Source organism: Amblyomma mixtum, chromosome 1, assembly GCF_055824585.1.
Source record: "Amblyomma mixtum isolate Tamu chromosome 1, ASM5582458v1, whole genome shotgun sequence".
Classification (NCBI taxonomy): domain Eukaryota; kingdom Metazoa; phylum Arthropoda; class Arachnida; order Ixodida; family Ixodidae; genus Amblyomma; species Amblyomma mixtum.
In genome coordinates this window covers 43,259,474-43,270,013 of record NC_143012.1, presented here as the reverse complement: position 1 = coordinate 43,270,013, position 10,540 = coordinate 43,259,474, and the positions used below count along the sequence as shown (strand labels likewise).

Below are 10,540 nucleotides of genomic sequence, written 5' to 3'. Positions count from 1 at the left end.
CTAAGCCTCTGGCAATTTTTCTTTAACGGAAGCGATTTACAAACGAATTGGCACCGATCTAAGTGTTTCTCCATGCCGATCTTCCGAAGCCTGCCCTGAGCGCACCCCTGTGCGTGTTGATGCGCTTGTCCAGTAGAGAGCGCAAAAATATGCGAGTAATTTTTTTTGTTTGGACGAGAGCCTTACTAGCCCCATTACAAGAAAAGCCGGCGGCGTGTGTTTGCTAACTCGCAGATGGAGAAAATACCAGCTACCGGCAAGTTATAGTTACGTCATCAAGTGGCCATACAAATTTACACCTTATATACCCGTCACTGGCTAGCAATGTGGTGGCAGTATTGCCGACTACGTTCATCAAAATTGCGAGGAATCTTTCGTCATACAGCATTCCGGATTAGTATTTCTCTTAGCATGTAGCTTACATGTTCTAGTTAAGTTTGGAGGCTAGCTTGCGAAAGGGATTGGAATCGACGACATATGAACCTACAGTTGTACGCTTTCCACGACTAAAACTTCCCTAAGACGCGGTTGAGGTGCCCACCGAGATGAGATAGTTACTGAGCGATTTCCTTTCCTCAAAAGCCAATTTTCTTATTGAAATCGTGACGCAACCGTTCGTTGTACACCGTTACAGGTGCTGTCATACATTTTCTCGTTCCATATTGCATACGTTTCTTAGGCTGGAGGCTACCTCGCGAGATGTATTTGAACAGAGTGTGCGGGTGTTCCTATCGGGCCTTTGTGGATTCAGCGTGGAATCAGCGTTCGGAGCCGGTGGTGGTGGTGGTGGTGATCTCTTCTATTACTTCCAAAAACAGAGGACCAGTCCAAGGACCGGTTGCGCTGGCTTAGAGGAGGTCGGCGGGGTCCCTTGGGATGTCGCGGCCTCCACCGCGCGCTGGATAAGCCGGCGTTGGTCTGCCGGCTCGGAAGTACGCAGGAGAGACTTCCACGTCTCCGGGGTGTTTGAGTTGTTTGTGTTGTAATGTGTACAAGTCCACACCATGTGTATGAGAGTGGCTGGAGTTGAGCAGTGTTTGCACAAGGGGTCTATCTGTTGCGGAAAGATCCTGCTGTATAAGAGGGGGTTTGGAAAACTGCCAGTTTGTAGTTTGCGCCATTGGGCGGCCTCGCGTCTTGTTAGATCACGGTGTGCGGAAGGATAGAGACATCTTTCGAGCCGGTAGTGCTGGAGTATGTCCGTGTAAGAGGTGAGTAGAGAAGCGCGTGAGATATTAGTGTCAGAGGAAGCAGGGAGGCCGATCATACGCTCCGCTCGGCAGCTGAGATCTCGGGCGAGAGTGTGCGCCTGGGCGTTTCCGCTGAGCGACTCGTGGGCTGGGGCCCAAAGAAGTAAGCGAGAGTTGGAAGAGGGTGCAGTAGAAAGGAGAATGTGTAACGCCTGGCAAGAGATACGGCCAGCATCGTAGTTGCGGATAGCCTGTTGAGAATCACTGATGACGACTTTGGTATTAGGGTCAGCTAGCGCTAGCACAATGGCAACCTCCTCTGCTGCGGTGACTGTTTCTGCATTGCGAATGCTGCAGGCTGTGTACCAGCTGCGGTGGCGATAGCTCTCACCCCTCACCGTTCGTAGTCGGGTGTTCGTTCCATTTCTCTAGAGCGCAACCTGCATCCAGTTCGAATACCGTATTTTCCGGTGTCTAAAACGCGGCTTTTTTTTCGAAAATCTTGTTGGCGCGTCCTATACAAGCGTGCGACTTATATGCGAATTTTTCATCTTTTTTTGCGAGTTCATCGATTACTCCGGTTCATGCTCAAGCTTTTTTCACCTAAAAAAATCACTACCAATAACGCGGTTGTAACACGGTTAATACTTCAATACCGGGACCACCGTGCGCGACATTCTAGGTGATCTTTATCATGAAACGGCGGGGATGACGACTTCCGGGATCACAAACGCGCGGCTGTTTCGGAGTCCCCAAGTAAAAGTAATGAGAAGGGCCAAAAGATGGTGACAATCACGCTTCTCGCCATTGTCAAGACCAGCCGGCGTTCTTTTTCAGTCACCCTTTGCAACTTTTTTTGCTCCATGTACGTAGTGCATGTTTCAGCCGAGTTGCTTCCAGAAATGGGTGAACCTTTTGATAGCGCATCTGAAGATGAAGACTTCGAAGGTTTCAAGTAGAAATAAAATGTTGTTATGGACATATGGGAAGCTGTATCGTTTTTTCTTTCTTTTGTTGCTAAAACGTGGACGGGTATGGCGTGAGTGTTGCCTTTTTCGATCACTTAGCGTTGCTTAAGAATTGCTCACAGGTACGGTGCATTTCGCGATAGTCGCGCAAGCGTGTTTAATTAAGCCTCACTAGCCTAACTGGGTAAACTGGGGTGCGTCTTATACACGGGTTCGGCTTATATACGAACTTTTTCAGTGACAGCTTGCATATATGGCAGGTGCGTCTTATACAAGGGTACGTCTTATACACCGGAAAATACGGTACTCATGACGACGCACTAATGTTTTCGCCTTCACAGAACGTAAGCGGTCTTAGCTGCACTACGAGTGTTTTGAAGCGAAAAGCTTCACACTACGAGGGTTGGAGCCGAGCTTCGCGTGAGCCGGTGCACAGATTTGCCAGTTCTGCGCATGCGCGAAACCGAGTGACGTCACACGCGGCGCAGGTGGCCGCTGCCGTCGCCACCGACTCCATCGCCTGACCTTTCGCCGCAGCCGCGCGCTACTGCGCATGTGAGCCGCCGCTACCGCTGCGCGCGCTACTCCTCCTCGCCACCGTTTGACCTTTCGATGCAGCCGCGCGCTACTGGGCTAAAAATGCGCTTGTCAGAGAATAGGCGCTCGCACTCGCAATGGATGGAGAAGCACCCAGACGTGGCACCGACCCAGAAGTGCTAGCTTGGGAGTTGGCCGAAAAGCAGCGAAGAAATGAAAAGGCAAAGCTTAACGTATAGCCGAAACGGCAGAAAACCGGGCGGAACGCCTCTCAAACCAAGCGTTACTGAAGCTTTCCGCTTGTATAGCCATGCTTAACCAGAGCTGAGCCACTGCCATTTTTTTTTTATAAATCTGGGTAGTAAATTAGGGGTGAGCAAACTACGCGTGGGCGCTAATTACCGGAGTAGGGTCACAATTGAGACTTTTTGCATCTTATTGGAATCTCACTGTACCATCACGGGCCACCCCCGGAGGCAGCGCAACCAACCGAAGCAGCAGGCACAGCTAATGACAAGGCGAAACAATTTATTAGCTGAATACAATGACTTCCGTGCCATGTGGCGTGTCTGCAGCGAGTCAGTCCTCTGCTACTGGCCCGAGCGCTCCAGGTCTTGAAGCTTCTGCTGCAAAAGGTCTGTTGCAGACACACAAAAAAGAGTTGCAGATGGTTTAGCATGGCTAAGCTCGGAATATCGTGCACTAGCACTTGACTCGATTGATTACGCTGACGGGCAATTCAAGGTCATGTAAGAACACTTCAGAGCATTCCAAGACATACAACTGTCAAGGTCATGTCAAGGTCAAAGGTCAAGTCGGGGTATGTCATTACGTGGTATAACTGTGGTACGACTTATTTGCAACTCCTCGTTTACCAGAGACTTTAGGGAGGTACTTACGTACGCCTGAAATCCGGAAAATGCGGCTAGTAGTACTACTGCGCCAAAAAGAATGGCTCTAGCTACATGGCATGGGTGTGGTACAGGGCAAGGATATCGCATTAAAGGTGCAGTGAAGAGGAATCTGAACTCATCTTTTTGCCGCGGGAACTCGATCTACACGTTCAGAGCATTCTTAGGAACTTCGACTTGTTGTCATGTGTGGCCGATTTCCCTAATTAAATAAGATTAACGTCCGGCTCCCGCCTTTTTTTTTTAATTCTCCCCGTACGGTGGGCGGAGTCGACCAACGCGTGGACTGCCTTTCAGCCAGCTCCGTGGAGGCTTTGCTTTCGCTTTATTTTGTTTTTTAGGTTTTCGTGAATACAGAGTTTCATTCGCAGATAATATAGCCACAAAATAAGCCCACAGAAATAAAAATACGCGCGGACAATTTGCTACTACGGATTACTCCGCCGATGGCAGAGCGGCAAGCCTCCACGGAGCTGGCTGAAAGGCACTCCACGCGTTGTTCGACTCCGCCCCCCGTACGGGGAGAATTCAAAAAAAAAAAAGGCGGGAGCCGGACGTTAATCCGATTTAATTAGGGAAATCGGCCACACAGGGCAATAAATCGAAGTTTCTAAGAATGCTCCCGCGGCAAAAAGACGAGTTCAGATTCCTCTTCACTGCACCTTTAATGACTCGCAAGTTATCTAAACGGTACGGTGGGCTAATCTGTCTGCAGCCCTTACTGTAGCACAACCAATACAACAGCGCAAGAAAGCAGATCGCACCAAATGCTGAAATATCTGAACTGTTTGAAGGGCAGATTACTTTTAGACGAAGTACCTATCCCCTGCACCCCCCCCCCCCCCCCCCAAAAAAAAAAAAATAGACAAACTCGCTCCAAAAACACGAGTGGGTTTAAGGGAGGCGTGACAACTCCTGTTTCCAAAGCAAGAAGTTACTTTTTAAACAAAGGCAGCCCAAGAAATGCACCACTAAAACAGAATCCCTACCCTCTCCCGTTTACCCTTTCCTGCGATCACCTGCAATTCGTACCTGCCCATAAATGATGGCAAGAAGAAAAAAATGGCTGAGGCTTAACTTGTTACTCATGTTACTCATGTTACTCATGTTACTCATGTTACTCATGTTACTCGGCTTAAAAAGCCGAGTAACATGAGGTGACAGCAAAGGATGTACTGCACTCTCCATCCCATGAGAGCACCCACTCCGGAGCCCACATAAACCAGGCCCCATATGGGCCTGAATTACCACGCCTCTTACGGAATCACCTGACCTATACGAGACCCAGTCCAGAACCACCAAAAAATCTCGGGAGTTCCCACTCTCGGGCTGTCATGCAGCAGTTTTTGATCACAACATTAGATGAGACCAACATAGTTTACCCCAAGAGAAATTCCGTGCACAGTCATTGCTCTCAAAAACATGGGCCCCTTCTTAACCACATTCTTAACGAAGAAAATGTGATGGTATTTAGGTTGCCTGCTGTGGTGGCTACAATGAGTGTCTAATGCTCTCCTAGCAATTTTCCCGCTAAAACTGCGCTTGGAACCGTTTCTATTCCTCTTATACGGTATGCATGAATTATCCCTGTCTAGACTGATTTGTCAAAGAAAACATACACTCGCCAATGATGCAAAGAGAAAATAAAAGGATCCTTTTATTTTCTTTGCATCATTGGCGAGTGTATGTTTTCTTTGACAAATCAGTATGAATTTCCCTCGCCAGACGGGATTCCGTCGAAACCTAGACTCTTCCCCGTCTAGAGTGTTGATGCACCTTCAGTTAGATTATTCTACGTGATTATACCAATCCGAGTAACTAATCCACCTAAATCTATTTTCTGGGGTGGACCTAGTACTTCCAAAATTTTTGGGTAGGCAACTTCTTCCAAATTTTGGAAGTCCTCAGATTTTGAAATCGAGCTGTACCCTATGATTTGTCCACTGTTGGTCACGTGGTGTTGATGTCACGACCCTCTCAATCGCATTCATAGATCGAAGGGAGTCTTCATACCACTCCTGCTGCGGTCAAACGAAGCGCCACTGCCCCGGCAGGTGGCAGTTTAAAACAAACCCGCCGGTCGGGATTGTGAGGCCCAGGCTGTTCTCCCAGGGCTCCCGTAAGGCACATGCGCAGTGCCACGCTGGGAAGGTGGCAAATGCATTGACTTTCACAGTGGTTGGCAGGTTGCCACCTTCTACGGTCACGAGATTCGATGGCCTCTCTCGACCAAGCAGGGAATTTTGTGACACAGAGGTCGGAAACTTTTTTTGAGACAACCTAAATTCTGTTGCATTAAAAAGCACGACATAGGGCAGGGAGAAAGATGGAAAGACACTTCGCCACTTGACCTTGCTGCCATCTTGCCGTTTCTTGCACCTGCACAAGAAATTTGACTCCAGAACTGGACGTGATGTTACCGACATTGTGATTACATGGAGGTCAGACTAGTGATTCCAACTGCTTGATCAGGCAGAGTGCAACAATGGATGCTGCTCACCTGAGTTGTTTTTGATCCACTTGAGGGCATCCATGTGTGAACTCAGCACCTTTAAGATAAGCTGAACCTGCGTGAAAAGAAAAAATTATGGGTGCACTTAAGTCTCCTTACATGCGGAAATGCGAAAACTGTGCGCGGTCCGCCACCTGCGCCATCTGCTGGGACACATTTTGCGGACACGATCTGCGGACAACTTCCGCTGACGGATTTTCGCTCTCATGAGGCATATAATGCTTTCGCATTAAAAATACGCTGTTGGTCAAATGTTTAGGGGAATCCCCGAGGTGGAGTGGATTTGTAATAAGGGAGTAATTACTCATTGACATCCCCCCGAGCGCAGCCAAGGGCTACAAAGGAAAGCTATACAGCGTTCTCAGAAGAAAAATTCGTCCTGGTCCGGGGTTCGAACCGGGACCACCGCTTCACCGGAGCAGTCGCTCTACCAACTGAGCTAACCGGAACAGCAAGCTTATAGTAGGGCGAGAGCTAACTGATCAATAATCCTAGTTAGTGATAAATTCGTCCTCGCCTTACCATAAGCTTACTGTCCCGGTTAGCTCAGTTGGTAGAGCGACTGCTCCGGTGAAGCGGTGGTCCCGGCTTCGAACCCCGGACCAGGACGAATTTTTTTTTACCTGCGAAGTTTCTGAGAAAGCTGTATAGCTTTCGTTTGTAGCCGTTGGCTGCGCTTGGGTGGATGTCAGCGAGTGATTACTCCCTTATTACAAAATATGCTGTTCAAGCCATGCCAACGTTATCACGTGAATGCTGCCTACATTGAACTGGCCTCATTTAGGTGGGATGGGCGGGCTTCAGACCTCCCAGTGGCCCAATGACTGGACACCGCAATGGTGCGGAGTTTGTCTAAGCTACTGCCTCCGCTGTAGTGACGTCAGTGTCATGTGGTAACTTCCTGAGGACTAACCGCCTTCTCCTGTGCAACAGCCGCATTGGCAGCATTAAAGTGCTCCACAATGTCGCAGATGTCCCGAGACACGCAGTTCAGCTGGGAGTTGATGTTGTCAGCCAGGTGATACCTGCAGCGCACAGGCCGAGGAGACATCGCTCAGAAGCAGAAGACAATACCACAAAGAAAAGATCGCCATCTGCATGAAAGGTGCAATGACTTCACGGCAACATTGAAATGTTATCCAGTGTAAAAGAACGTTGAAAGTCAACAGGCTTTACACCGCACCAAAGATCACTTTATTTTCATGACTTTTACAGCTGTTCTACTTTTCGCAAGAAATCTAGTCCTGACAATTCTCGCTGCAAACGAATTAAATTTAGGCATCCTAATATGACACTTCCTTTGGCGTGAGTCTAAATTTAAGTGATTTAAGTACAGATGTCCTCATGCATTCGCAACATATCTTGACATTTTTCAAATATTAACAGAATTTATAATATAAGAATTATTAAGAATAAGAATTATAAGAATGTCTCAAATATTAGTACACATACGTGTACTCGCGCTCCAGGTCGGCGTGCTGCAGCACAGAGAGGGTGGGTGCAGTGCGCATGGCGCTCTCCAGGGGCTCCAGCAGCCGCTCCAGCTCCCCCAGCTGAGCAGCCTCGTAGTCCACCTCGTGCTCCAGCTGCTGCTGCTCCAGCTGGGCGCGCTCCACCAGCTCGTTCAGCTGAGCCACCCGCTTGGCGCTCGCCCAGAGCAGCCGGTCCCTGGCGTTCACCTGCGTCACACACGTATCCAGCATACTTAGAGCCCTCGAAAAAGAGCCAGCGCTTTTCAGAGTGTCAGCTGCAGTGACCGGAACAAAACAATGATGATGCTGTTGACACTCTGACCAGAGTCTCTCCCACACCCCAATATTCAATTAATGCGAAGTTGGGTGTTCAGGCACTGGACCTAAAAAATTGGCTGTGGTTTAGCTCTGGTTAAACCTGGTAGAGTATCGAGAGGTACATACCCCTGGCTGCGCTTAGGTTTCGCTTGAAAGTAAGACACACGGTTTACGCAACAGCTTGAACTTGATTGTTTATACCAATGAAGACGCTCCGGTGGTCAGTAAAGTAGTGAGACTTGCGCACAACTCACAAGGCGGGCGCCGTATGCGCGCGGCGCGCGGCGCGCACACCAGCCGCGTGCTCTGACGTCACTCTGCGCACGCGCACAGCTGGCGGAGCGTGGTGCCACAGCTCAGCGCGCAGCCACGCCGTCCTCGCGAAGCGGATGGCGTAGTGTAGCTCTCGCTACAAAATTGTAGGGGACATTTAAGCTCCGCCTTGAGGGTATGAGCCGATAGTGTAATGAGTTAATGTCCATATATGCGGAAGGTCATCGCCTACTTTACAATCACAGACCCTTGGGAGTCCTCATACCCCTCCTAGCGCAGTAGAGCAGAGGTTAAGTGATGAGCCATTGCATTGCCGTGGCAGGTGCTCCCAGCGATCGGCCTTGTGCGGCGCAGGGCGCTTTTCCCGAACGATAAGTCATTAATTTAACTGCCCCCTGCCACGGTGGGCAGTTTTCTCACTATCTGGTGGCCAGGTTGTGATGACCTCGCAAGGTAACATGACCTAGGCTGGCCACCTGCATTCTGGACTGCTCTCTAGGGACCACCTACCAGATCCTTTCTCATGATTTTTCGCTCACAACGCCGACGCCGACGCCGGATTTTCTGGGGAACTAGGCTTTTAACCCCACCGCGTTAAATACCAGCTCTCAAAGCAAGGAATATGGCCGTAATTGCGGTCATAAAAATGCTTAGGGGTGGGCAATAGACTGCGGAGAAGATGCGGTAGCGTGGTTCTTTCACTCGCCAATCTATTGCAGTTCCGATTCTAATCCAATTTTGAGTGCATTGTCCGGCGCTCCTAAATCTAATACAATTCTAATTCCATTCAGATTCCGACTACGCAGGTACTCCAATATGTGTCGCATTGTTAGACCCTCATGTGTCAGGTGCCTAAGAATACTTCGATTATGGCCAAAGTGATGGTGTGCCCAAATTTGGCCCTGGTCATTACCAACATCTGCCCATCCCAGCCTCCAAATCTAGCCCACCCCCAACCCCGAAATTTTACCGTGTATTTTGACCAAAATTGATCTTCAGGCTAATTTTTATGTGCTCGAAAGATGCTGACCTTCAATTTTGGCCATGCGAGTGATTCTTGCAGATATGACCATAGTCTAACTGCAAACAATAGCCAACTACTTCGCGGACCACAAGTAGGTATTCGTCAGAATAAAGAGGAATAAGTTAATAAATGGTTAAAACATGCAAACGGAGTATTTAATCCGAGTACACATAGCAGCCGCAAGTAACAAGTTAAGCCAAGAGATAAGAAACAGCGAAACCATATTAGAAGCAAGGATAGCTATCGCTGGACCATTTGGTGTAAGAGAGTTAAACCTCATTCATTTTTTAAACAAGTGTCTTTTTTTTTTATTCGCTATCCCCCAACACACCATACCTGGGTGGCCTGTTTGACGAAGTTCGTCTCCAGCCCTTCTCGTTCCTCTTCCCATTCTTTGACTGACTCCTCCAGCAGTCGGTAGTTCATCCTGCAAAATTTCCCACACACTGTCAGGTACTGTGCGCACAAGCTCTACGGCAGTCATTAGTTCCCGACATGCAGACTGGAACGGTCGTGTTGCGTTGTCGAGAAGGGCCCTACTAGGGGCAACAAATGGTTAGAAGGCTGGCAGGAGAGTATTGATTCGCAAGGAAAGTAACGAGAATCAAATTCAGCTGCAGTAATCTTGGCTGCTGTGTCGGTGTATATGCAGGTGAAGTCAGCTCTTCAACGGTAAAGTGGGGGAAATAACCGCGCACATATTGCAGCGACATACGAACATATTACATCAGTACATATTGCAGCAGCATTGCTGCCAAGATCACGCTGAAAAAGGGTACTACAAGCACAAAGCGGCAAAGACTAAGAATGAACAGACACCATGAATGCTGGACATCAACTTGTGGTGTGTGCTTTTGCTTAATCGTCGTCTCTTTGTGCTGGTAGTGCCCTGTCTCGTCGTCTTCAAAGCCGCCAACTAACCAACTTGTCTGCACCTATCATACCCAACAATTCTGGACAAAAGCGTTATTGAACGGGAAACTGTTTATGAACACAATTTTTCGTATAAGATAAGATTTGCCTATAACGATCAATATATCCGCAGATCACCAGACGGCAGTCTTGCACTTTTTTTCTATCAACGGTCTTGCTATCATAAAAAGCGTTCCCTGTTGGTTTTTCCATGGCAATCTTAACTGTTCGATGCTATCGATGGAAATACTTTAAAAAAAGATTTTGCAGCATATCAGAAGAATGGACCGCGAGTTTCAATGTTTTCATAAGAGTATCTTACAATTTTTCAATTTTCAAAATTAATGTCCGAGAATGCTGTACATGCACGTTGTCAAAGGCAGAAGCATCCTCAAGCAAGATGCAGTGTGTCAAGTAATTCGG

The 10,540-nt window shown here is 48.4% G+C and overlaps 1 protein-coding gene across 1 annotated transcript; it reads right to left on the bottom strand.

The window, feature by feature from the left end:
* Positions 1-3,266: 3,266 nt before the first annotated feature.
* LOC149366161 (nuclear pore glycoprotein p62-like) lies at positions 3,267-9,650 on the bottom strand. Its single transcript, XM_089553316.1, has 5 exons — positions 9,542-9,650; positions 7,571-7,797; positions 7,032-7,143; positions 6,107-6,173; positions 3,267-3,332 (listed from the first exon to the last, which is right to left on the bottom strand). Exons 1-5 carry the CDS (start codon positions 9,629-9,631, stop codon positions 3,286-3,288), a joined length of 543 nt encoding a protein of 180 aa, XP_089409442.1. The 5' UTR covers positions 9,632-9,650; the 3' UTR covers positions 3,267-3,285.
* Between the last annotated feature and the right edge of the window lie 890 nt (positions 9,651-10,540).

Coding starts and splice junctions, on each gene's coding strand:
- LOC149366161 (XM_089553316.1), bottom strand. CDS start 9,631: ATGAACTACCGACTGCTGGAGGAGTCAGTCAAAGAATGGGAAGAGGAA. Junction 7,798..9,541: donor TCGTCAAACAGGCCACCCAG/GTATGGTGTGTT, acceptor TGTGTGACGCAG/GTGAACGCCAGGGACCGGCT. Junction 6,174..7,031: donor CTGTTGCACAGGAGAAGGCG/GTTAGTCCTCAG, acceptor CTTTTCACGCAG/GTTCAGCTTATCTTAAAGGT.